The sequence below is a fragment of the Nicotiana attenuata genome, unplaced genomic scaffold (assembly GCF_001879085.1).
Source record: "Nicotiana attenuata strain UT unplaced genomic scaffold, NIATTr2, whole genome shotgun sequence".
NCBI lineage: Eukaryota > Viridiplantae > Streptophyta > Magnoliopsida > Solanales > Solanaceae > Nicotiana > Nicotiana attenuata.
The window spans coordinates 1-27,323 of NW_017670807.1; the positions used below are offsets into that span (position 1 = coordinate 1).

At 35.4% G+C, this 27,323-nt stretch overlaps 2 protein-coding genes and 1 long non-coding RNA gene across 8 annotated transcripts; 2 read left to right on the top strand and 1 right to left on the bottom strand.

The window, feature by feature from the left end:
* Nucleotides 1-7,286: 7,286 nt before the first annotated feature.
* LOC109243497 lies at nt 7,287-10,944 on the top strand. Of its 4 annotated transcripts, XR_002070575.1 has the most exons (6): nt 7,296-7,580; nt 9,072-9,369; nt 9,546-9,756; nt 10,014-10,293; nt 10,376-10,519; nt 10,730-10,944. It is a non-coding gene; the product is annotated as an uncharacterized LOC109243497 (long non-coding RNA). The 4 variants fall into 4 exon arrangements; XR_002070574.1 differs by having other exon boundaries at nt 7,287-7,580; nt 8,521-9,369; nt 10,014-10,519; XR_002070572.1 differs by having other exon boundaries at nt 7,295-7,580; nt 10,014-10,519.
* Nucleotides 10,945-14,336: 3,392 nt separating this feature from the next.
* On the top strand, nt 14,337-19,102 carry LOC109243498 (serine/threonine-protein kinase AtPK1/AtPK6-like). Its single transcript, XM_019410439.1, has 7 exons — nt 14,337-14,433; nt 15,545-16,494; nt 16,727-16,809; nt 16,880-17,000; nt 17,217-17,390; nt 17,758-17,865; nt 18,499-19,102. Exons 2-7 carry the CDS (start codon nt 15,853-15,855, stop codon nt 18,775-18,777), a joined length of 1,407 nt encoding a protein of 468 aa, XP_019265984.1. The 5' UTR covers nt 14,337-14,433; nt 15,545-15,852; the 3' UTR covers nt 18,778-19,102.
* A 224-nt stretch (nt 19,103-19,326) lies between these two features.
* On the bottom strand, nt 19,327-26,120 carry LOC109243499 (thioredoxin H4-1-like). 3 transcript variants are annotated; one of them, XM_019410441.1, is made up of 5 exons: nt 25,965-26,083; nt 24,928-24,994; nt 20,529-20,654; nt 20,111-20,233; nt 19,327-19,863 (listed from the first exon to the last, which is right to left on the bottom strand). In XM_019410441.1, the coding sequence occupies exons 2-5, from the start codon at nt 24,946-24,948 to the stop codon at nt 19,714-19,716; spliced, it is 420 nt and encodes a 139-aa protein (XP_019265986.1). In that variant the 5' UTR covers nt 24,949-24,994; nt 25,965-26,083; the 3' UTR covers nt 19,327-19,713. The 3 variants fall into 3 exon arrangements, with proteins under 3 accessions (XP_019265986.1, XP_019265987.1, XP_019265985.1); XM_019410442.1 differs by lacking the exon at nt 25,965-26,083 and adding an exon at nt 25,794-25,819; XM_019410440.1 differs by lacking the exon at nt 24,928-24,994 and having other exon boundaries at nt 25,965-26,120.
* Between the last annotated feature and the right edge of the window lie 1,203 nt (nt 26,121-27,323).

Below are 27,323 nucleotides of genomic sequence, written 5' to 3' on the forward strand. Positions count from 1 at the left end.
ACAAAAATATCAAGTTGATTTGGTCTCGGGTTTGATTTTTTTTAGTTAATACCAAATCAAACCATTTTATAGTTCGATATATTTTTTTTTTTGATTTGATGCGGTTCGCGGTTTGGTTTTGTTCACTCCTAACTAACACATATAGGGGTGTTCATAAAAACCCGAAAAATCGAACCAAATCGAAAACCAAACCAAACCGACCCAAAAAATCGGTACTTTTTGGTTTGGTTTGGTTTTGGTTTTGAATTTTAAAAACGATCAATTTAGTTTGGTTTTGGTTTTAATCAGAAAAAACCCAAACCAAACCGACAATAGGAGTAGATATTTCAAACTTATTATTACACGTATATATATATATATGTATATATTTGTACAAAGTTTCAAAAATTTAATGGTAAATGTTAATAGTTTGCACTTTTAGTAAAGTTCTTTACCTTTACATTCTAGTTTGATTGGTAGTTTCTTTTGTTAAGTGTAAGAATCCATTTGATGTTAAAAATAATATATTTTTAATTGAGTCGTTAAATTATTCATTACTATTTGATTCAATTATCATCAATATATCTTGGTAAATAATAGATTTCTCAAAGGGCAATTGATTTGATAGTGTTACGTTGAAAATGTGATCGCCGGAATATGTGTTTGGTAGCGTATGTCTTATATTTAAGAAAAAACCGACAAATAACCGAAAAAATCGAAAAACCGACAAAACCCGACATAAACCGAACCGACAAAAACTGACTTAATTGGTTTGGTTTGGTTCTAATATTTAAAAAACCGACCTACTTGGTTTGGTTTCTTTTTAGGGAAAAACCGATCCAAACCGAACCATGAACACCCCTAGTTCTATCCAAGGGCGGATGTAGAGTAGAAGCGCCGGGTTCATCTAAACCTATAACTTTCAATACGAAGAATAAATTTATGTGTAAAAATTTATTCAGTACTAAGAGTCTTAAAAGGGATTTTTTTAAGCGGTGTCACTATTTTTAGTAAGAGGCCCGTAACAATCACTGTTAACCACTAGACTACCGAGCTATATTGTTGCAAGTGGTGTCACTTTTAATGCTTTTATCTTGTATTTTTGTTTTACTTATTATTTTTATATATATAAATAGTAAACAATTTCGACAATGTGGTGTCCCGTAACACCGCTTGGGTCCATGTAAATCCACCCCTGGTTCTATCTATATAAAGGACAGCTTGGTGCACTAAGATTCCGCTATACGCGGGGTCCAGGGAAGGTTCAGACCACAGGGGTATTATACGCAGTCTTATCCTTGCATTTTTGTAAGATGCTGTTTTCACGGCTCGAAGCCACGACCTCCTGGTCACATGGCAGCAACTTTACCAGTTGCGCCAAGGCTCCTCTTCTATATATATATATATATATATATAGTTTCCAAATGGGGGAATTACGCTCTTTGTCACTTGGCCGATCAGTCCATCAAAAAATGGCCCACGTTTGAAGCCTTTACCCGATATGGCCCAGGTTGTACATAATCTGAAATTTATTTTTCACCAGTTAGTCCACCCTATTTAATTATTTTTTTCTTTTCTTCGTTCTTCTTCTTCCTCTTTCACGACTTTGCACCCCAAAATTTCTCTACCATTATATATATTTTTCAATTCTCCTTCCAGATTCAAAGTTGATAATCACTATTAAGATGAGAAGAAAAAATACCACTTAAGAGAATTATTATTTTTGGAGTCACCATTAAAGGTTATTCGAAGCTTCAATTTCAGAAATTGGATTTTTTGATTTTGTTAGTTATTCGGATTGGGTGTTGGTCCAATCGATTGGGATCGTCAAGGGGAGTTCAAAACTCAAATTTGAATTGATTTGGAGCAGAATTGAGCTTGATTTGAGCTGAATTTCAGAAGATGCCCAAAGAAGAAGAAGAACCCGTGAAGCTCCATTAATATGATTCATTTGTGTAATAGTGTATAATATTGTATAAGTAATGTATAATAGTGTATAAACACCTCTTATATATTATTTTATACAAGGTTGATACATTATTTACAGGAATTTTGGTGGATTTTCCACATTTCTTCTTCTTCTTCTTCTTCTTCTTCTTCTTCTTCTTCTTCTTCTTCTTCTACACCTATATACATGGTGTATCACTAACATTTTTACTAATGTGCTTATACATCTTTATACACTTTTATACGACTATATACATAATATACCTCTTTGTATAAAAGTGTATAATATTGTATAAAAATATATAAGCATCTCTGACGAACTTTTTGTACGATCTTCACTTGCAATTCTTGATTAAAACTATTCCGAATATCCACTAAATGACTTCAAACTTTGTATACAGTCTACTTAGACTAATTATAATAAGTTCAAAAATACCCACTCCAAATTTCTCACAAAATCATATTAAAAAACTAATAAGATTAGCATTAAAGAAGATGAGATTTTAGATTTCTCGCGTCTGTTTTTGAATTTTCGTAGTTGTGATAGGTATGTAGAAACTTGATGAAAAAGGAGAATGGAAATGTTTCACGCTTGAAGATATACATAATAAAAAAACTGGAAAAAAAATTCAGATCTTAGCTTATTGATATTTGGCTATACATTTGCAAACTTGTAAGTGGACTAAAATAATGCAAGGTCAACTTAAGAATTACATTATTATGTAATTTTGTCTTTCCAAAATTAGTCATTACGGTGTAAAGAATTCTTAGACTGTCACATCGCTTAAATGCTAACTATCAATAACTAGCTATAGTACATGTGAATCAACAATATGAAAAATAATTTAAGTTACTTATTGCTACAAGAAATTAAAATCGCACTTATAGTGTAAATTTTTAGTTTTATATGCTAAATTCTTAAAGCAAATTCTGACCTCTACATTATTTGATTTTCTCCATAATAATGAAGCTCAAGAAAATGACGACAATGTTGAACATGTAGCATTTTGATGAAACCTTTAGCTTTCACTCTCTTATTAATTGCAAATTCATCTCTTTTCTGTTATACAATTCTTGTCCTTTGAACTTATCTCAATATATTTATTGACACATTCTTTAAAACCCAGGCCTTTCGTCGGCAGATATACATTAAAAAACCAGTGGCGGCCAAGGGTAAAGCTGCTAAAACAGCTACTTTAGGCCCCCTATTTTCTGGGGCACCAAATTTTCCTAATAAGTGTATATGTTATTTTGCTTTTAAAAAAATATTTAGTGTTTTAAATGAGAAAGTACAATTTTTCATAGCAAAAGAAAAAAAAAGATTGAACCGTTCAGCATAAATTGAGAAAAAGAATAGTCTTTTTGGGAATCACTCTCTAGATCATAAATTGAGAAAGAGTTTGATTATTCATAACTCGAAAAAGATTGAAACTTTAATACAATCCCAAAAAGAACCCTTTATAATTTTTGACAATCAATAAATTAAAAATCATACACTAGAAAGTATGTCTCAAGAGAGATTAAATGGGTTAAATATATTAGAAATAAAAAAAAATATTAGAAAAAAATAATTATAAAAATTATTAATAACTTTGCATATAAAAAAACTAAAAAAATAAATTTCAAACAAAATTATATATGAAGTACTTTCTTCTCTAACAAAAAGCTTAAGGCCTCATATTGAAATTTTGCTTTAGGCCACCATGTTTATTGAGTCACCCGGTAAATAATTTCCGTTTTGAAACTATGTGGGCCTCACATCCACAATTTTAACAATTAGTTCATAATATTTGGTCTGAAGATCAACTACTGTTTCCTACTATTTATAAATTCCAAGTTGTAGCATCTAGGTGGAATAAACAAACGTTTGGAAATATATTCCAAGAAAAAAGGAAAATCTTAGCAAGACTGGGAGGCATACAAGCATCAGTTCATTATCCAACCAGTCTTTTCCTCCAAAATTTGGAAATAAAGCTCAATCTTGAATACAGTAATCTCCTTCGTGTGGAAGAAGAATTTTGGAAACTAAAATCTCGTATTAATTGGATAAGCGATGGAGATGCTAATACTAAGGTTTTCCACATGTCCACTCTACATTGAAGACGTAGAAATAAATAACTGCTTTAAAGGATACGGTTGGGAATTGGGTTGATGAACCAGCCCAGTTGCATAATTTAATCCTTCAATATTATCAATCTTTGTTTAGTACTAAAGAGTTAAGCAGTCCTAATTCGTATTGGAGCCCTAGCACTTGGAACCCTTCTTATAATGATATTCAAATTATCACTGCTCCATTTAGCCATGATGAAATAAAAGATGCCATGTTTAGCTTTAAACCTTATAAGGCTCCAGGGCCGGATGGTTTACACCCCTGCTTTTTCCAAAAATATTGGACAGCAGTTAGCAAAAAGGTTATTAGTTTTTGTGAAGATATTTTCTTGACTAACATTATCCCTGATGAATTAAATAAAACTTTAGTTTGTTTAATACCTAAAACAAAACATCGTTCTACTATACAACAATTTCGTCCCATTAGTCTTTGTAATACTTTGTATAAGCTCATTACCAAAATAATTGTTAATCATCTTAAACCTATTGTCAATAAAATAATAGGACCTACACAAACTAGCTTTCAGCAAGGTAAAAGGGCTTCTGATAATGCCATAATTGTCCAAGAGGCCCTTAATTATCTTGCAAAAATGAAAGGTAAATCTTCATCCATGATCCTAAAATTGGATTTGGAAAAAGCATTTGATCGACTGGAATGGTCTTTCATTAAAAAAACTCTACACTACTTTAATATTCCAGAACCAATGATCTCTTTAATTATGTCATGTATTACTACAAGTTCTATATCAATCATCATTAATGGAACCAAGACTCAATATTTTTCACCAACTAGAGGAATAAGGCAAGGGGATCCTTTATCTCCCTACTTATTTATAATGTCTATGGAAATGTTATCCCATAAGATTTTAAGAGATGTAGAATATCTCCAATGGCAACCTATTAAGATCACCACAAATGGACCACCACTTTCACAGTTGTTCTTTGCAGATGATATTATTTTGTTCTCAAAAGTTACCGCTAAAGGCTGACATGCCATTGTGGATGTGTTAAATGATTTCATGCATCATTCAGGACAACAAATCAATTTTGATAAATCAAAGATTTATTTCTCTAAAAATTGTAAGCAGGAAGATAAACAGTTTGTTACAGACTCCTTTAGTATTAAAGAAGGCAGCTCCTTTGGGAAATATTTAGGATTTCCAATGTTCCAAGGAATACCAAAAAAAGAAGATTTCCAATTCTTGCTTGATAATTTCAAAAATAGACTTGCTGGTTGGAAAACTAATTTTCTCACACTTGCAGGAAGAGCTACGTTAATTAAATCAACCTTGAATAACTTACCTAATCATATTATGCAATAAATTACTATTCCTCCGGCAATTATATCCAAAATGAATCAATACCAGCGTAATTTTCTCTGGGACACAACTGCTACAAGGAAAAGAATTCACCTTCTAAAATGGGATACTGTTACTAAGCCAAAAGAAGCAGGGGGTTTAGGAATACAAAAACTTGACGTTAAAAATTCAGCATTCCTGGCTAATTTGGCTTGGAGAGTCTTTAATCGCCTAACGCTATATGGGCCTAGATTCTTCTTAATAAATACTTGAATAGAAAAAAAGGCTTCAAATACTCCAGAATTTGGTCTAATATATTAAAAGGATGGAAGTTGTGCCAAACTGGCTTACAATGAAAAATTGGAACAGGCCAGCATATTAGCTTTTGGAATGATCCCTGGTTAAATCCTGGTACAACAATTCGTTCACTAATACAAGGGCCTCTTCCAATAAATCAAAATAATATTAAAGTTTCATCTTTCCTTAATAATGCCAATTGGGATTGGAAGGTAATGCCTTTTGATTTACCTAAAGATATCATACAATCAATACACAATATTTATATTTCGCATAGTAAAAATACTCCAGACACTCCCTACTGGGGTTTAACGCAAGTAGGTGCATTTACAACAAACTCTAGCTACCATATCTTACTGGACAAATTTACAAATTCACCTACATAACCTGTTAACTTTAAATGGATATGGAAACTACCAATCTTACCTAAAATTAAAACCTTCATTTGGTAGTTATGCCATGATCGATTAATCACTAAAGCATACCTTACATATATACGACTTATACAAAATAACTCTTGTACATACTGCCAAGATACTGAAGAAAATATTCGTCACATTTTCCTTGAATGCAAAAATGCTACTGACTTTTGGGAAGAATTAGGTCTTACAAATCTAATAAGATATATACATACCATACAAGGGACTAAGAATTGGTTATATACTTTAATTAACTATAAAAATGTTCATCTCCCGCATAACTTAAGCTCAAACACTTTCCTTCCTGTAAGCTTGTGGAATATTTGGATAACTCGCAACAAAAACAACTTTAACTCTTTAAAGGAAAAGGTTAATGTTTCTACAACAACCTTTCAAGCTACTGAGTTTGCATATCTCACGGTTCATTTTCATAAACCTAGGAAAAAACGTTCCTCTAATCTTGGATGGCATGCACCTGCGGAAAACTTCTACAAGTTAAATACGGATGGTGCTAATGGCATCAATGCAAATGGAATTAGAGGAGCAATCCGTAATTCAAGGGGGGAATGGATACTGGGATTCGCACAAGCCATACAAAAGGGATCTACAATATCAACTGAATTATATGCTTTGCTCAAAGGCCTTACCTTAGCCTTACAACATCATTTGATGCCTATAGAAGTTGAGTTAGATGCTAAACAGATTATTACTTTATTACAAACTGACAATTTTCCACATTCCAATATGATAAATGACTGCAGGTACCTCCTCAACCAGCTTAATAATCCGTAAGTCCGACACGCATACAGAGAATAGAATATGGTCGCGGATCAACTAGCAAAGGCAGCCAAACTTTTTGTTCATATGACTGATCCCTATGTTTATAATGTGGCACCCCCTTTTGTCAATCAAGCTCTGGAAGCTGATAGGAAGCACCTTTTGGATGTAAATATAAGCCAAACAATGGATGACTCTAGTAGTAGTACCCATGTGAATACTACGCTGTATGCTAATGGTAGTAGTAGTACTAATGTAATTTTGTTTAGTAATAATTTAACTAAGTATGACAAGACAGCCACATGTAATGGGCCACTCTCTATATACAGTAGTTAATATATATGAATATTATCTTTTGCACCCAAAAAAAAAAAAAATCACTACAGAAAAAGGGGTTATTAGGGCGGTTATATTATGCGGTTGAACTGAACCGCCGCAAAATAAAGCATATTACGGCATTTTTTTAGACGCCATATTAATAATTTCAATAACAGGGGTTGTGCTCTAAGTTACGGCGGCTCAATCGCCACTATTGTCTTTCAATTATATTTATTATGTCCGTCTCCACATATTTCCCGCGACTAATCCCGCTTTCCCCTAATTCCTTCTTTCCCGTAAATCTTTCAGTTCTCTCTTTCCCTTAATCAATCTCTTAAAAAAAATTCTTCTCCACAAATTTTGAAGTTCAGTGAAAGAGAATACGAGCAGAAAAGATTTCTTCTCTATGGAACTCGTACAGGACGAGCAGCTTTTGGTGAGTTACATTTCAAAATTCTAAATTAGCCGTCGATTTCAGTGATTTAAGGCGTGCATGTATGTGTATAGGATGGAGATCATTTTAAATCACTGATTTTAGCCATCAATTTTACTGGTTTAGCCGTTGATTTCAATAATTTTCGCCGTTGATTTCGCTAGTTTAGCCGTCGATTTCACTGATTTAAGGCATGCATGTGTGCGTTTTGGATGTAAATTACCGATTTTAGCCGTTGATTTTACTGGTTTAGCCGTTGAGTTCACTTAGTTATGCCGTCAATTTCTGGTTTCTAGCCGTCTAATTTACCTTTCTATTTGCTAGGGTTCATGCATGTTTGGCTGTGTAGTTATTTTCCCCAATTTTCTGGTCTAATTGTTTTATTTCCTAAAATACAATTTTAGATGTAACTTGTAGGCTTAATTAATGGTGTGATCAACTCGAAAAGGCATAAACCGTAAATTCTTAATTTCTGCTTATTCTTAAGAAGCTATGTATTTAGTCTACGGTCAGGTATGGTTAGCAATTTTTAGGCTACAAGTACAGATAATAATATCAAGGCCTCATTACAGACAGTATTGAAGCAAAGTCTCACACTGGCCACTATCATCTGTTAAGAGTTCTCCTTATGCATAATAAGGTTTAGATCTAGTAGATTAAGCTAATAATCCAATGTTTTTTTCATCTCTGTGATAGACTAACTTAATTGTCCATCTTTCCCATTGTCCAATATGGAAAATTTCAGTTTCTAATGTGTTGGATATCTGATGTTTTGGTTGTTAAAACTTTGTAAAGTACTTGAATTTTGGCGTTTATTTTTTGTTAAATTTGTGTTCAATTGGTTTGTATTTAGAGTGTACTCATATTGCGTGCACTTAATTTTGATATTTATAATTGTTGTTTGGTCTAGTATTAACCTAAATATTGTATGTGGGCTTGATAGGATAAAAAACAGTTGCGGAAGCTATTGGGATCGACATCGACACTAAACCATTTGATATGAATAGCTCTTATTAGTCTAAATTTGTCCTTTCTTTTGAGTAGTTTTTTTTAAAGGGCAAATTAGTCCCTTTTTAGTGTTGAATTACCTCTTATCAGTGTAAAATAAGAGTTCTCTACTGAATTATATTTAGGAGTCAATGAGTCATTTGGTTTCATGTGCAAGAGAGCATTGTGTATGTAGTTTATTTGAAAAATGAGAGAACAGTACATGGTGTTGGTGAAACAAGTTCGAGTTGTTTAGAGGGTTTTGGTTGAATTACCAATCATATATTTGAACTTTCCGTGAAATTGATTACCGAACAGATATATAACTGACTTGTGAATTGTGATTACCCTGTTTAAACAGTTGTACATGTATTCTAATTTTATCTATTGGTTTTGAAAATAATCTTTTTCGCTATTTCATTCAACTTATTGTCTGCTAGCTTTTTACTGCTGAACTTATTGTCTGCTAGTTTTTTACTGCCTGTACTTTTTTCATCATGTATGTAGAGACGCCCAAGCAAAATCAGGTTAAAATCTATTTAAATCAGCCAAAGGGAGCTCTTCACTTGCTCCAGAGAAATCATCATACGCTCAGTCTCAGGCACAAGCTTCATCTTCTTCATCTGATCGAGCATGTTATTCCATCTTCATTCATCATCTGATAGAGTCGCCTCTTCACTGCCTGTCATTCCATCTTCATCACCTGATGAAGTGGTCTCTTCACGGCCTGTTAGACATAGACGAGTTCCTAACAAAGGAGTTACAGATGACTCCGAGCCTCGTGATTGGTTTGTCATTGTTATAGGTACATATAAATTTAATGTGATTCAGTATTTCATATAAATTTATTTGTATCAAGTGATAAAAAGTGTTAGATTGAAGCTTATGGATGTTCATAACCTGGAGAATGGATTGCGTTTAATTGTATATTGTAGTTATATATGTAACCCCAGCAAACTAACATAAATCGTTTTTTTGAAGGCTCGGATTTTCTTTAGGATTGATCCGCAGAGGGTAAAAAATAGATTGATAATTCTCTTAACAAAAAATGGAAGGAATTCAGGCTTAAACTATGGCGTGAGGCTGATGATCTATTATTGAGTAGTGAAGATATCATCAAGAATTCTCCAGAGGAATTCCCATGGACCAATGCGCACTGTATGTTAACTACCGTTTGAAACCCGAAACAAAGGTACTTCTTCCTCCTCCTCATCTTGTGCTTCTACTTCTATCTTTTTTTTTCCTTCTTTGTTGTTTTGATTAATTAAAGCAGAAGTGCAACTTGACATTATTTTAGATGTTAATGTTTCAAAGCTGCTGAACTGTAACTAGCTTTGAATATTTAATCTCGACAGTTCAGTTTCCTGTTGAACCTGTATGTTCTTTCGGAGAAATTTTAGACTATTGAACGTTGATAGGTTGGTGTACCCTGAATGTTGTTTCCTTCAGTTTGTCTATAAGAAGGTTAACTTTGGGGTTTTGCTGATCAAAGAATGTTTTGCTGAAGCTTTGGGGTGATTTTACGGCTATTGGGGGTTGGCTTTTCAGTTATTTTGGTGCTGGGTTTCAAAGGTATTTTGATGGCCTTATGGATGTGTTTCCAGACTGTTTTGAGGTGAAGTTGGCAGCACTTTTTAGATGCTGTTTCGGATCTTTTTGGGGCTGTTTTGGCCCCCCTTTTAAACTGATTTTTGGTGAGTTATGGCTGGGATTGTGCTGGTGGTTTTTGGTGAGTTTGGGGTTACTTTTTAGCTCGTTTTTGGAGCTATTTTGAGGTCGTTTTCGGTGCTTTAATGGTGTTGATTTCACAGGTTGTTTTGCTGCGCATTAACGGCTGGTATTATGGGTGTTTAATGGAGAAAAATGGTAAAGAAATGGAGTATTGTTAATGAGAGAAAAGGGACCTTTTTGGTAGTTTTGGGCTGATTTTGGCAGCTATTTTCTGGTGGTTTAAGGTATGTTTTCATGTAGTTTTACATGGGTTTTGGGGCTGGTTTGAGCTCTAGTTTTGAATCTCTCTTTCTCTTGCAATCTCCACTCTTTTCAATGAGTGTCAATTTGATATTGTTTGGTGATATCAGTTCGATATTGTATTGGCTATAATGTTTGCTTCCTTCTATCTCATCTTCTGATATGAAATCGCTAATTTCTTCGTCTTTTGGCAGACACACAATTTAGGAAGTGGTGCTCCTTCACCAATTGGGCAACGAAGATCCTTCGATGGAAGTAGATTGAGCGAATTGACAATTAGTAATCGTTGTTAATTAGGATGAACTTTATTTTTTGGGTATTCTTGCTGAATAACTTCGAAAGTAACAATCTGGATGATGTATTTTTGAGTACCTATACTTTATATGATGAATATTTATTTGACTTTTTACATTTGTGTCAAAATTAGAATGATGAATACACAAGGATGCAATAAAAAGGATTTAGATGTGGAATTACAAAATTGAATTGTTAAAACGAAAATATTATAACAATGGAGGTGTAAATTGCCAAAATATTATATAATAAAAATAGTATTTTATACACTTAAAGCAATAACGGCGGCTAAAACCGCCATATTAAACAATAGCAGTTTACTGGTGTTGAACCGCCGCTATAAGCAATAAAATAGCCAATAACAGCTGGTGCATATTCTGGCTGTTATTTAGCACATTGAACCGCCGTATTACGTTTTGGCGATAGCGGTGCAGGTAATTATGGCGATTTAACCGCCGCTATACGCAATATTAACTGCCACAATAACCCCCCTTTTTTGTGGTATCATTATAATGACCTAAAAATTAAAAATACACATTACTAAAAATTAATTAAAAAGAAGTGCAAGAAAGCATTCCTATTTTCTAAGACAAACAATGAAAAAATAGTTAAATCACAAGGGATTTTTTGTTCTGAAATTTAGGAGTCAATTGTATTATTTATAAAAGATAGATGCAATACGTTGTCTAGATGAAATCAAATTGCACATGCAAACCTAAATGGTTTTCGAGTAAACTTAATTACTTGATAATTAATGACTCAAGCAGTTTTGGCAGATGTCACGTGGGCTAGGGGAGCTTTTCTGATATCTTCTGCAATTCAAATTAACAATGTTTTAGTTGAGATCAAATTATTTACAAGGAAAGAGTCCTTAACTAAATTGAATTTTAAAAACCCATCCAAGTGCGTAGTTTCAGTATTTTAATTTTAGCTGAATTCGAAGTTCTGAATATTAGGAGAACTTTTAAATATTACAATTTTGTCCAGTACATTATTTGTTTCTTTGAAAGATAAAATTTAGCCTTTTAAGGTTATAAAAGTCAGTTAATATTTTGAAGATATTTTGGTCGTTCAACATTTAGTCAGAAATATTCATCTTTTTATAATAAATATAGATAGATAGATTTTATAATAATATAGATAGATAGATAGATGGGGGAAGTGCACGGTTAGCCACTAATAACACATGTATTTACTTTTAAGCCACTGTTTAGAATGTCTTTAGTCTTTAGCCACTGCTTTAATAAACTTTAACTGCCCGGACGAAAATACCCTTCTGCTCATGTCCTTAACTTTTGAACTTAACTTCAGGACTACATGTCCTTAACTTTTGAACTTGTAACTCTAAGTTCAGGACTACATGTCCTTAACTTTTGAACTTAACTTCAGGACTTCAGGACTATATGTCCTTAACTTTTGAACTTAACTTCAGGACTACATGTCCTTAACTTTTGAACTTGTAACTGTAAGTTTAGGACCAAGTATCCTTAACTTTTGAGCTTGTTAGTCTAAGTTCAGGACCTATTGTCCTTAACTTTTGGGCTTCTTAGCCTAAGTATTGTCCTTAACTTTTGGGCTTCTTAGCCTAAGTTCAGGACCTATTGTCCTTAACTTTTGAGCTTGTTAGTCCAAGTTCAGGACTTCAGGACCTATTGTCCTTAACTTTTGAACTTGTAACTGTAAGTTCAGGACCTATTGTCCTTAACTTTTGGGCTTCTTAGACTAAGTTCAGGACCTATTGACCTTAACTTTTGAGCTTGTTAGTCTAAGTTCAGGACTTCAGGACCTATTGTCCTTAACTTTTGAACTTGTAACTGTAAGTTCAGGACCTATTGTCCTTAACTTTTGAGCTTGTTAGTCTAAGTTCAGGACCAAGTGTCCTTAACTTTTGAACTTGTAATTCTAAGTTCAGGACCAAGTGTCTTTAACTTTTGAACTTGGAACTCGAAGTTCAGGACCAAGTGTCCTTAACTTTTGAACTTGTAACTGTAAGTTCAGGATCCATAATGTAGCAGAAAACCAAGCGTTATTTGTATCTTTTCACAGTAAAATAATAATAATAATAATTGCAATTTATGAGAATCGTTGGTCAGAGTATGAGAATCGCTGGTCAGAGTATGAGTTGAAAATGAAATCCATGGAAGAAACATGGCAGAAACAAATGAGATCGCTGTAGTCAAGTCTTTCCATTGCAAAAAGGAACTTAACCCTTGATGATTCGAGGAGGAACTCTGATGCGTCCGTCAATCCAACAGATGAGAAAGAGTCTAATTGCACAATTCTTCTCCCGAAAGACGTAGAAGAAAGGGTAACACAGTCTTTTCATATTAATTTTAATAGACTAGTGGCTACTATTGCTAAGCATTGAAAATGCTGGATAAAAAGTAAATACCACTTTAAAAAGTGGCCACCCCACGCAATTTAAGGTAGATAGATAGATAGATAGATATAGATAGATAGATTGATGAAAAAGTCACAATTTGTTAGAAATAGTTGGAGTTGCTCCAAAAAAAAAAAAAGCTACTCAAACACTTTTATAGAACAAGCACAATTGTTATTAAAAAATAATTATATATAAAACGGTAATAAATTTGAAAAAAGAAAAATAAAATTTGAAAAGATAAATGAAAAAAGAAAAGAAAATTCCTTCTTTTTTTTTTTCCCGCTAAAAACAATGAATTCCATGTTCAAATCCAAAATTTTATCCAAGCTTTAGATAAAAAACACACACACACAAAACAAAAGCAAGTTTATACTCCAAAAGCCATAAAAAAATTTCAATTAAAGTAGAAAATAGAGAACTCACTAAAAGAGTTATAGCCTGTTTGGCCAAGCTTCTTTTTGGTCAAAAGTGCTTTTTTTTTTTGCCAAAAGTGCTTTTGGCCAAAAATTGAGGTGTTTGGCCAAGCTTTTGGAAGGAAAAAAGTGCTTTTGAGGAGAAGCAGAAGCAGTTTTGGAGAAGCAGAAAAAAGTAGCTTCTCTCCAAAAGCACTTTTTTGAGAAGCACTTTTGAGAAAAATATACTTAGAAGCAGTTTTTTAAAGCTTGGCCAAACACTAATTGCTGCTCAGAAGTACTTTTCAAACTAATTAGCCAAACACAAAGTGCTTCTCACCAAAAGTACTTTTGAGAAAAACACTTTTAAAAAAAAACACTTCTTAAAATAAGCCGATTTTTGTAGCTTGACCAAACGGGCTATTTTTCTTTCTTGTGGTACGCAAATAAGAAAAGGGTTATGCTTTCGGGGAAGTGGGAATATGCCACAAATCCAACTACGAATATAACGAATAATCTCCACTAGACCCGAGGGTATGAAAGTAAATATAACACTTTAAGGTTCCGTGAAGAAGTAATCCTTTGTTGAGTTGGCATTGCCCCTAGGCCCTAACGTTTTCCAAACACGAAAAGAAGAAAAGGATTTTTTTTAGAAGCAAGCCTATCTTGACTCGGATTCAAATTCGAAGAAACCACTCAAAACGTGCCACGTAATCCACAACCGCAATTTAAACCCAAGTTAAATTACAGTTCAAAGTTGGTTATAAGCGGCCACGCGACCTTCATCATATATCTTCTCTCTTTCCATTCCTTCCGCAATTTCATTCAGGTAAGTTTCCTTCCTTTCTGAATCATATGATATGATTAATTTTTACTTCCTTTTTTCATTGCATGTTAAGTTAGTACTATTAGGGCTTCGTGGAGTTGGAATTTTCATTGTTATTTGAACTGTTTTATCAGTATTTTTGTATTTCGCTGTATTCCGGCCATTAATTTCTTGTGTTTGTAGTGAACTAGTGATTGATTTGTTGAAATTGGAATTTTTGGTGGAATTGATTTGATCATCTATTACGATATTTATGTTTTTTCATTTGTTATCTTAAGCTAAAATTTGAACTTTGATGCATTTTGCATTCAGATTGGGAATCAGGAGCTCTAGGGTGAGATTTTTATCAGTTTTAGGGTTTGTATTGCGTGGTAAAGTGTGTACCGTGATCAGATTAGTTAATCAATTGATACCGTTTAAACTTTTTGGTTGTTCATATTGAGCTATCAGCATAGGTAGGTCTGATTAACTGTTAAGATAGTTTTGACTATGGGTTCAGTGGCAAAATCGGGAATTTTGCGAAGGGTATTCAAGGATAATCAAGATTTTATATATATATATATATATATATATATATATATATATATATATATATATATATATATATATATATATATATAGCTTTGAACTTGTATCCACAATCTAATTTTCTGGCGATCTGTGATAATTGGAGTTCCGCCCCTGGGTGTTGGAATATCATCTCCCAGTTGAAGGATTCGTTTTGTGTACATAAGATTGTAAGAGATTTTAATGTGTTCTTTTGCACTTGATACAGATTTTAGATGTTCTGCTTTTAAAAAACGTGGAATTGCATTTAACTGAGTCTGAATCATTGCTAGCTCCATTATTTTATCCAGATGCAAGGGCTTCTTTAGTTTTTATCTTTTCCCCCTTTTATTTATGAAGATTGAAGCTTTGTCTCTTCTCCTGCCTACTCTGAACAAGTGAAAGAAAGTTCTATGCCTACTACTGATTGACTCTACTTTCCTTTGATTTCCTTCCTATCTTGTTCTTCTTTGTTTTAACGTTCAGTGAAGTTTTTTTTAAAGTTAGGTTGCTAGTCAATGTTATTCTGGTTCTGTTGAGACGCTGACAATTTTCTTTGATCTTCCAGGGGTCTTAGGCACAATAAACACCTCGTAGTTTGCATGTTCTTCATGAATTCGAGAAGTACTGCTGCAGCCACTCTTTCCTGTAAAGCGGGAAACGAGAGCAGCTCCTTTTTCTGGATTCTAGTCTGCCTCTTCCCCAGATTTTTTGGAGCACTTGTTGCATTTGAGAACTTCCTTCTTTTCAAGGCTATCGTGAGGTGTCCTTCATCCATTTTCATTTCGGACCTTCAAGGGTAGTTCTCTTGTAGCCGTGCAGAAGTAGGGGTTGATCTGCTATACTCCCTCCCTCCTTGGGTAACTTCAGGTAAAAATGGTTTCCGCTCAAATTTCGCAACCAACTGGGAAGCCTATCCACAACCACGTGCTGCTCCCATTGCAACACCCCAATGTCATATCACTGGATGATGTTGATTCGGATTTCTCCGACATATTTGGTCCAGCTCCAGCTCAAGTTTTGAGCTCTGAGAATGTTGCAATGTCAGAAACAAATGGATTCATATATGAAGAACCACCTGTAATTTATAGCCGCTCCCATTCCTTTGTCGGTCCAACAAACTATGTCAGTCAGTCATTGAAGCTTAGCAAACTTACACACTGTGAGAATGAGCACTTGCTGGAGGTTGTGGAGGGAGATAATGGAGAGACCAAAGATCATCTTGAGGAAGCTACTCTTGAGACCGCTGTTACTGGTAAATCTGGAGTTCATGCTGATGTTAGTATCCCAAGGTCTGTGGGACTTGATGATTTTGAAGTCTTAAAAGTTGTTGGGCAAGGTGCATTTGCAAAAGTATATCAGGTGAGGAAAATTGGGACTTCTGAAATTCTTGCAATGAAGGTTATGCGGAAGGATAAGATTCTAGAGAAAGATCATGCTGAGTACATGAAAACAGAGAGGGATATATTGACAAAAATAGATCATCCATTTGTTGTGCGGCTCAGATACTCTTTCCAGGTGATTGTGTTGCTACAAGTTTTATGTATATTGATCTTTATAATAGAAGCTGTTTGGAGTTGCATACATTTTATGCACCTCGAGCCCGCTATGATGAGGAAGTTAAAACCTCAAAGTTGGCTCTTGACTGTGAACTCCATCCATGTTTCCTTAATATATATCTTATTAGGTTACACTATATAACACTTCTAAGTATTATTGATTTATCTTTATGCATTTTCTCTTAACGCAGACCAAACACAGACTATACCTTGTGCTTGACTTTATTAACGGGGGACACCTTTTCTTTCAACTCCATAGGCAAGGGCTATTCAGGTATAATACCCCTTCAGAATAATCTAGGAATTATCTGGTTCAAGCAGCTAGCTAACTTGCTTCTTTTCAGGGAGGATTTGGCGCGCATCTACACTGCTGAGATTGTTTCAGCTGTTTCTCACCTCCATTCTAGTGGCATAATGCACCGGGATCTTAAACCAGAAAATATCCTTTTGGATGCTGATGGTCATGTAAGATATCCCTTTTTTCATCTCGCTTATTTAACACTGCACCCTGTTTTTTGATGGTTTCTGATTACTTTCTTTAGTTTCCACCGAAAGACCATCAACTAGGTTTTAGTTCTAGTGGTGGATAAATGGAAAAAACTTTGTGGTTTTTGTTTCACAAGGATTTTGAAAAACTTCTCGGTTGTCCTCCATTGACCTTATGTAATACATTTGGGGCAGGTATTACTGACTGATTTTGGCCTTGCCAAGCAATTCGATGAGAACACGAGATCCAACTCTTTGTGCGGAACAATCGAATATATGGCACCTGAAATTGTTCTTGGTAAAGGTCATGACAAGGCTGCAGACTGGTGGAGCGTGGGAGTTCTATTGTACGAGATGCTGACGGGAAAGGTTTGTTATTTTGTTCAATATTGCAATAGTAGTCTAAAATACAAGGATTAAGTAATCAGCATGTTAAAAGATAGGGAAATTATTGGTCTAATCTGATAGACTCATCATCTGAAGTTTGGAGTTGACCAGATATAACTGTAAAATTGCTGGATACCAGATCATCATGCCACTTTTTACTCTCTTTTGCACCTCGTCCTTGCAAATATTTTATATTTTATTGTACACATTTGTCTGACTTTAATTAAATTTCTTTTACAACTTAATTAAGAATCTATATTACTCGCTTAATATTGACATCCTTTTTATGCTTAACTTTGTATAAGTTGTATTTCATAATTTAATCTTTTTCTCATGTGACTCTTTTCAGCCTCCATTTGTTGGTGGGAACCGACAGAAAGTTCAACAGAAGATTATCAAGGACAAGATTAAGCTGCCAGCATTTTTGTCTAGCGATGCACATTCATTGTTGAAAGGGGTAAGCTACATTTTCATTCTATGATATGAAAGTGTACCATCTTACTGATAATCGTCAATGGTAGACACTTCTTTTTTATAAGATAATAGACACTGTATGTCTTGTTGTCCCTTAAATACTTCAGATTGCATGTCACATAAGAATTATGTTATTATATGTTTGTTTATGCTAAAAGGATGAAGCTAAGAAGTTGCGTCATGTTTTGTTTTCCCAGAAAAATGAAGAGGTATCATAAAAGGTAAAAATGTGTTATATGTTGATATTTCCTTTAAAAGATTGAGATAAGTTGCAAACAAAAGTAATGCTCTAAAGTATATCTCTATGTGCAAGTTAATTAATTAGGGGCAGTATAGGAAGCGAAATATTCTAGAGGGATCAATTTTCATCAAAATAGTGCTACTTGCAAGACATTTCTAGTATAAGAAAAGTAACTTCAAAATAAGAGTTTAATGGTGTGTTGTCATGATTTACTTAGGATTATTTGGAAGCCCCTACTTCTTGGATAGTGTTTTGAATCAATTAGTGTATAATACCATCCATCATGATGGTATAATCTATTTATCATATAGTCACTGGCGTTCAGAACTTGGAAAGTGGAAACTAGACGATTCTTATGTGTTTGTATTTCTACAGCTGCTACACAAGGAGGCAAGCAAGCGCCTTGGGAGTGGATTAAGAGGTTATGATGAGATAAAGAGTCACAAATGGTTCAGGTCTATCAATTGGAAGAAGTTAGATGCTCGAGAAATTCAACCAAGTTTCTGTCCCCAAGTATTGGGGAAGCTGTGTGTTGCCAATTTTGAGGAGCAATGGACCAGCATGCCTTTACTAGATTCTCCTGCTGCTAGTCCAAAATCTGGTGAGAACCCATTCAAGGGTTTCAGTTACGTGAGGCCTGCAGTTGAAGAATAAATCATCTAAGCTAGTTGTCTCTCTTAGTCCTATTATGGTTTCCAAGGCGTTGGATGTTTTCTTTAATTCCCCTGCTATTTATTTCTTGACTATGTTGTACATCGGCCAAGGCTATGAGGAATGTGCTCATATGCTGTTCTAACATTGCAATGGATATTTAAGTATATTTGCTTGTACAAGAACCCTACCAGGATTTAAAACTCTATGTTTATCATCTACCTTTCTGCAACACCAGTAAGTATTGCGTAAGAAGTGTGTATATTTTAATTTACTTGGCTGGTATGTATATAAATGAATGACATCAATAATGAAGTGTGTTTTGCAATTGAATTTTTGAAGTCATAGCCTATTATTTCATTGTTCCCTACTGAAAGCCACATCCTTTCCTCATCCTGTGTTCCTTTGTCCACTGGCTGGCTTTGTCAAAGACATCAAATCCTCCATCTTCTCCTGAGATATAACCTTTCAAAGAGGAAAACATCAATGATCTTCCACGCCTCCATGCTAGAACCTTGGATTCGCGTATGTGCTAAACACCACGATACATAGTTTCTGTATGGATCTCCTGCCCATACGGAAGAAGAAATCCAAGCAGTAATAGGTTCTCATTTATTTCAGATTTCTTAAGTTCTGGAGAGTAAACTACAGATTGAGGATAAGTAAAACTACAGCATATGTGTTTCTCTCAGTAACTGTATCGCCCTTAACTTCCTCGCGTTTGGGGTAACAAAACTATGCTGTAGCCCCATACGAGTTTCCTTTCCAAGCTGCAAAGTTTACTTCCTTTAAATATCCGAGTACTTTGCTTAATATGCATAGAAACACGTAAAAATGTTGTTGCAGCAGTAAAACGCAAAATTAAAGTGACAAAACCAGAATTCTTATAATAGCATTTTCCCGTTCATATTTTTCCTACTGCAGTGAAGCAACAGTATATCAACCCGGGGACCTTGTAGACTCGGCGATATTCGCCGTCTTCTTTTGTAGCTCTTGCTTGTTGCCACCTACTAGTTTGTCCACTTGCCGTCCATCTCTAAAGAAAATGAAGGTTGGAGTAGCTTTTATGTCCCAGGAAGTACTTAACTCCTGCATCAAGCCATAACCAACAATTTACAGTCTGCCAATATTTGTCTGTAATTAGAGGAGATCGTTGCTTCCTACACGTTTGCGAAAAGCACTTTTCAAAATAAGCTGATTTTTCCAGCTTGGCCAAACAGGCTATTACACACTTAAATAGTTGTAATATGAAAAACAGTAGGCATCATAAATGACGATGCTATAAACTGAGATCATGCAAATAAAAGACGATGATTAGAAAGATTTGGAAACTTACAGCTAACTCATCGACATCCACGGTTAGAAATACTATTGAAGTGTATTTATCAGCAAGTTCATGATAGGCTGGTGCTGCTGTTCTACAGGGGTTACACCATGACGCACTGAAATTTACCACCATCTGTTGGAAGATAGAAGTAAAGAATAGTGTTACTCGGCGGGAGCAAAATATTCTGAAGATTAACCAGGCATTCACAACAAATATACACAACTACCAGTGAAAGGGAAAAAGAGAAGGGTGATTTTGATTTTTGACATATTTGCAGGTTTTGTGTAGAATTTATGCTTTTGCTAAGAAAATATGCAGATGAAACATGATGCTGGATCATGAAACTGAGGATGTAACTGAAATTTGAAAACAAAGATTTTGTGCTGCTATGGCTAAGCAGAAAGCCACAATTGATAAAGAAACTTACGATCTTGCCACTGTTACTAGTTTCAGACATCTTCTCTTCCCACTTCTCCATTGATTTCACAAGGCAAACATTTCCACTAGCAAGCCCAAAAGTGGGAGGGACATCTTCCTTTTCTTGACCGCATGCCTGCAATAGTCACAAATATAAGTAGCAATATCAACGCAGATATCTTTCTCATGAATAAAACAAATAAAAGCGGGCTAGACTAGGAAAGAAGGGTGAGAGCATTACTCTAAGAAACAATTCAAGAGATTCCATTAAGGAAAGTAATTTGCCAACTGAACACAAACATAGAACTCTCTCCTCCTCCCCCCTATGCCAGGGCAGAGAGGAAGAAAAAAGGAATGAAACACCACCAGTAGGGATGGATATCTGGAAACTACTGGAAATCTAAAAAGGCAACTCCCCGAAATTCTTCTGTTGTCACTAGATGTATCAAGTAGTTCATATCCTTGCAATGGAAATGCAAGTGAAAGAAATGTAAAGCAAAGAGTTATGTACTTCTTCCAATTGGATATCATCGATCATGGATGGATAAAAAGTCTAGCGTAAATTTCTGAAAAGACCAGAAGAATATTCAATATCTTAATTGGATTTAAAAGTCAAGGCAGAGTAATACAAGCTTGGAACTCATAACCACTTTAGGAGATTAAATTTATCCGATGACCAAATTGTTGGCTCCAAACAAATGTAGTTCAAGTTAGCTCTGAGCCTCCCATTTTAAGATCAGCAACTATCCTCCTGGGAATGGAGAATCTTCAAATCTATCACTAATAAGTTACTTGACCCTACTAGATCTTTTCTTTTTAAATTCAAATAATGGTAGTGTTAGGGTCAGCTGCACACGCCTCCAGTAATCTACCGGATAAACTTTCACCAGCACAACTATCAGGTAATGCACATCAAGGCTTAGACAAATGGGAAGACTTTTAATTCCATCTGATAAAAGTTTATGGAAATTTCCAAAACTTAGACGTGCCTGGGACTCATTAAAGATAATTTGGTGTTCAATCTTCACAAGTGTGTTTTTTCATAGGATTCAATGGTCTAATTACTACAAAAGTAAGGCAAGGCTACTACAAGAACAAGGGTGTTTTGCTGTGATGACCCAAAAGGTCATCACTTGTGTTGCAATGAAATTCTACGTTCCGAGGCCTTAAAAAATCTCCCTTAACACCACCTCGGTTTGCGTGCACAGTCCAGACGCGTAGCCGAAAAGCTTAGATGTGAAAATTTGTGAAAAATGATAAGTTTTGACTGTAAAATGAATAAATTTGACTTCGATCAACGTTTTGGCTAAACGGACCCGGACCCGTGATTTGACGGTCCCGGAGAGTCCGTAGGAAAATATGGGACCTGGGCGTATGCCCGGAATCCGATTCCGAGGTCCCAAGCCCGAGAAATAAATTTTTAAAGAAAATTGTTTTCTGAAATTGTTTAAAGAAATTTGAAATGAAGTTTGCTTAGAAAATGATGGTATCGGGCCCGTATGTTTCGGCGCCCGGTACAGGTCTTATATATGATTCAAAACGTTTCTGTGGAATTTGGTAAAAAATGGATGCCATTTGACGTGATTCGGACTTAAATTGCAAAATTGATGTTTAAAGAAGTTTTGAGAAAATTTCATTGATCTCGAGATTTAATTTGATGTTCATGATGTTATTTTGATGATTTGATTACACGAATAAGTTCGTAGGATATTTTTGAGGTTTTGTGTACACTTAGTTTGGAGTTCCGAGGGCTCGAGTGAGTTTCGGGTAGGTTCCGGGATGTCTTAGGCTTAAAAACAGAGCTGTTGCAGGCTCAGAGAGGTGGAGGACCTCTGAACAGGCCAGTGCGGTCCGCACGATATGGACTGCTGCCGCGGAGAGGCCTGTGCGGCCGCACTAGTTTTGGTGCGGTCCGCGGTGAAGAATAATTTACTGGTCCGACTTCGGAAGCCTATATCTTTTGATCTATAAGGAATTTTGAGATGATTTAAAAACGAAAGTTGTAGCCCTTCGCGTCTAGTTTCCAGAAAGGTAAAGAAATCACAATTTGGACATCTTTAGAGAAAGTTATGGCCAAAATACTAAAACCTGTCACTGTAGAACACAGGAAGCCTGTGCGGCCGCAGTTGATTTTGTGCGGTCCACACAGGGCATCTGAGGGCAGTATATTTAGACGGGATTTTCAGTTATTTTTCATTTATTAAGACCCCAAAAACATAAGAGGCGATTTTTCAAACAACATTTCTTCTCCAAATCAATTGTAAGTCATTTTTAACTAGTTTTCTTCGGTCATTAACATCTTTTAACATGATTTCAACTTCAAATCAATAATTTTCATGGGGGAAGTTGGGTGTTTAGGGTAGAACCTAGGTTTTTCAAAAATTAGGGATTCGGACCTCGATTTGAGGTCCGATTTCAAAACAAATTACATATTTGAGCTCGTGGGGAATGGGTAATCGGTAATCGGGTTTTGGTTCGAACCTCGGGTTTTGACCACATGGGCCCGGGGGAAATTTTGACTTTTTGGTAAAACTTTGGAAAACTCATTTTCATGCATTCAAATTGATTCATTTAGCGTTTATTGATGTAATTAAGTAACTTGTGGCTAGATACGAGCGAATTGGCGGAGGAATCAAGGGGTAAAGCTATAATTAAAACTTGAGTTGGCCGTGAAAGTTCGAGGTAAGTGTTTGGTCTAACCTTAGCTTTAGGGATTAGGAGTTGAGTCCTATTTGCTATGTGATATTCGTTGTGTACGACGTATAGGCATGGTGACGAGTATCTATACGTCGGTGTCTAGCATGACCGTGAGTCTTTATATTGTGAATATCTTGATTTCGTTGTATTCTTCAAGCCTTGGTGATGATTTCTAGTTGTTGTGAAAAATTTGTGGAAGGAATGGTGACCTTTGAACATCTTGGAGCATTAGCTCGAGTTATATTATGAATTGTGAAAGTATATGAGATGATTGAACCCTTGGAGCATTGGCTCGAGTTATATTATGAATTGTGAAAGTATATGAGATGATTGAACCCTTGGAGCATTGGCTCAAGTGGTAAAGTGAGTTATGAAATAGAAGTGAAAGATAGAGAAAGAGTTATTGAAATGTTCCCTTGCCGGGATTTACTTATTTAATTGTTGTTCCCTTGCCGGGATCTAATTGTTTAATTGTTGTTCCCTTGCTAGGATTTCTATATGATCTTGTTTATTCCCTAGCCCCTTGTTTGTGATTGTTGTTTGGGTGAGGAAGAGTGTTAAAGCACGAAGGGTGATGCCGTGCATTGTTGATATTATGAGGAAAGAGTGTAAAGCATGAAGGGTGATGCCGTGCCGCACGATGTACCATTCCGTGCCGATTGTATTGATTACATGGTGAGGAAAGAGAGTAAAAGCACGAAGGGTGATGCCGTGCACATCTTTGATAAATAATTGTTTTGGTGATGACGAGAGTAAAAGCACGAAGGGTGATGCCGTGCAAACTGTTGATTTCTGTTCCTTGTTGATGTTCGAGTTATGTTGTTCCTTACTTTACTTGATGCCTTTCCATTCAGAACTGCTATCTCCCCCACAGCATGTTTCCCCTTCCCACATTGACTGGTTATTTCTGTATTTCCTTTTCCGCTGTATATATTTAAACTGCACAGGTCTATTTGGTCGTCTGGTCCTAGCCTCGTCACTACTTCGCCGAGGTTAGGCTAGGCACTTACCAGCACATGGGGTCGGTTGTGTTGATACTACACTCTGCACTGTGTGCAGATCCCGGAGCAGCTTTTGGACAGAAGTTGGAGTGCTTCCTTCAGTCCACCCGGAGACCCAAGGTAGACCTGCAGGCGTCCGCAGGCCCTGGCGTCTCCCTCTATCACTATTTCCTGTTTCATTTTCCTTTATTCAGAAACAGTGCACTGTTATTTCTTCATACCTTGTATGTAGTAATCGTAGATAGTCTGTGACACTGTGACACCAGATTTTGGGCATTTGAGGTTTTAAAAGTTGTAATAGACACTGATTTCCGGTATTTCACTTGTATTTGTTAAAAAGAAGTAATTTGGTAATGAAGTAGGTAGTTAAAGGTTGGCTTGCCTAGCTCCCATTAGTAGGCGCCATCACGACTCCCGAAGGAGGGAAATCCGGATCGTGACATTTGCTAAAGTTAGCACCTTAAACATTATAATGATGTATTAGTCACCTAAAGTGCCTGGCCAAGTGTTAAAGATACACACATATATTTCCGTTGATAGTGGAGAGAGCAAAAAAAAGAAGAAGTGACAGACAAGGATGATAAGGAAGCACATGTAACAGCCATTCAAACAGAGGACTAGGAATAAGTTATCAAACAAATAGGGGGAGAAAAGAAAAACTGAGAAAAAACAACTAACAAATATAGTAATGAAATTTAAATCATACATTACCTTAGTCCAGCACTGTCCCATAGAGGGATAGGAAACTGAACCGAAGCGAAAATAGTGCAACAGTGACCTACAAGTAGGAAATCCTGTGAGTAAATGGAAATCTATATTGTGGCATATTATGAACTTAATGGACATATATTTTCACTTTCACATCAGTGTCTATATTTTCCTTGTCTTCAGCATTTTCCAAAATTGCTCAACTTTTGTTTTGATAACTAACAACTCTCGAGAGCCAGTGGCACACGGTTTTAAATTTGGTGGATAATGGGTCCATCCCTCTATCTTTCTCCACTTAAATACCAGGTTTTCGTCTGCATCAGGGATCCAACTCATGACGTGCTCCTAATCCACACATCATGCGTTCTCACCACTAGACCAAAGCCTGTGGCTCCAAATTTGCTCAATTTCATGATACAAAATCACGTGACCAACCAACGAGTCAATCGCTACTAGTATCTTGATTACTTATTTGATCATCTTTTAAAATCTTGTAGATTCATATTTCAAATTAGTGCCTATTACACATGGAAATATCAATCTGTTAAAAATTGATCATATTCATTGTTAGATTACATTCCTAGTTCACCTCGATTTTCACCAAAATGGATGATATTCACTATTCATTATGTTCTTATTTCTCTGCACCCCACGTGTGTGTGTTGGGGGGAATCTTTTGTAAAAGAATTTTTGTGGGCTTCCGTAAGGAGCTGCTGGATGCTTGTGATTAATAGGAAGAGAAGGTAATTATTTCAAACTAATATGCATCCTCCGCTTCCTTTTCCTTTTAATCGAGAAATTTAAGTGTATTGAGAATAAAAGGGCATTAGTTATCACATCGAGACACATGCATGGGAAAATGCTCATACCCTATACCCAGAAAGAGGAGAAGAGGAATGTATATATATTAGCCCCTCTAGACGATAATTATAAACCAAATAAGCTTTCATTGTAACAAGAGTTTTCGAGATGTCAGATAATTCTTTTTCTATAGTATTGACAAGAAAGTGGAATCAGAAAGCAAGTTTTTTTTGGTTTACCTTGGGACCAATGAAAGCGAAAGACTCTGCTAATTCAACAGTTTGCGGCGAAAATGGTGATGAAAACCCCAGATGAAAATTTTGCGGAGAATGGGAGAAAACCATAGGAGACGTTGCTCAGTTATCCAAAAGGAAAAATAATGAAAAAAAGGAGAACAACGGCCTCCCTGAGTTGGTGGTTTTTAACCATAACTAACTCGTGCCAAAATTGCAACAAGTCAACCTCTCTTTTTTTAATCTTCGCGCGCCTGTCAACTTAGAGAAGCTATTACTCAGGGGGCTTGTTTGGTTTTTCTTATAAGAAAAATATAATAATGTCGCATTACCAATACGTTATATGGCTTCGGTATTAAATATTGCACAACTGATATAATATATATGCATAATCTATAATTTATGCGGTATAGAATCTCGAATATAAGTATGTACCCTAGCAGAACCTTGGTACGAGCACTTACAATAACAAAAATGATATCGCGACACTACCCTAGGGCTATAGATACAAGTGTAGGCCGATCGTCCCACTCTATGACATATATATTCTTTGATTTCTTTTTCCCCGCAACATATTTATTGACACTAGATTTAGAGTACGCGCTTTGTGCGTGTTTTCCATGTCAATGAGTAGATAGTTTTTAAGAAATAAGATAAGTATTGAATAATTTATTTAAATTAAAAAATGAAAAAACTATTAAGTGGTGAGGAATTTTTACTCATTTAGAATATATCTTTACAATTATTGAGTAAATTTTACTCATTTAGAATATATTTTTATTTATATTCTGCATGATTTTTGAAGCTTGAAATAATTATTGACTACAGTCGTCAAATATTATGCAAACAAATCAATAAATAAAACTTTAGTTGGTTTTAAAGCTCTAAATATTAAACATATTAACAAAAAAAAATAGACTACACTTTAATGGCATAAGTTTATTTTTCATGAAAATAATTATATAAGATAATGTATATACGATAGCTTAATCATTTAATGTCACGACCCGGATTTTTCCCACCATCGGGCGTCGTGATGGCGCCTACTAACGGAGCTAGGCCAGCCATACATTAAACGTTCACTATCCAACCTCAACAATATAATATACTAACAACAGTTAAAGAAATGCGGAAGACTTTAAGTTTAACAAAAGATATAAAAATGCGGAAATTTGAAACACATCCCTACCCAAAATCTGGTGCCACTAGCTCACGGACTACTATAGAATACTACAACAAGTCGGAATGAAAGAAATGCACATGCCTGTTTCGATACAATGAAAACAAACTGAAATAAGGAAAGGGACTTCGGCCTGTGAACGCCAGCTAGGCTACCTCGAGAGTCCCTGGACTGAAGATAGCTCC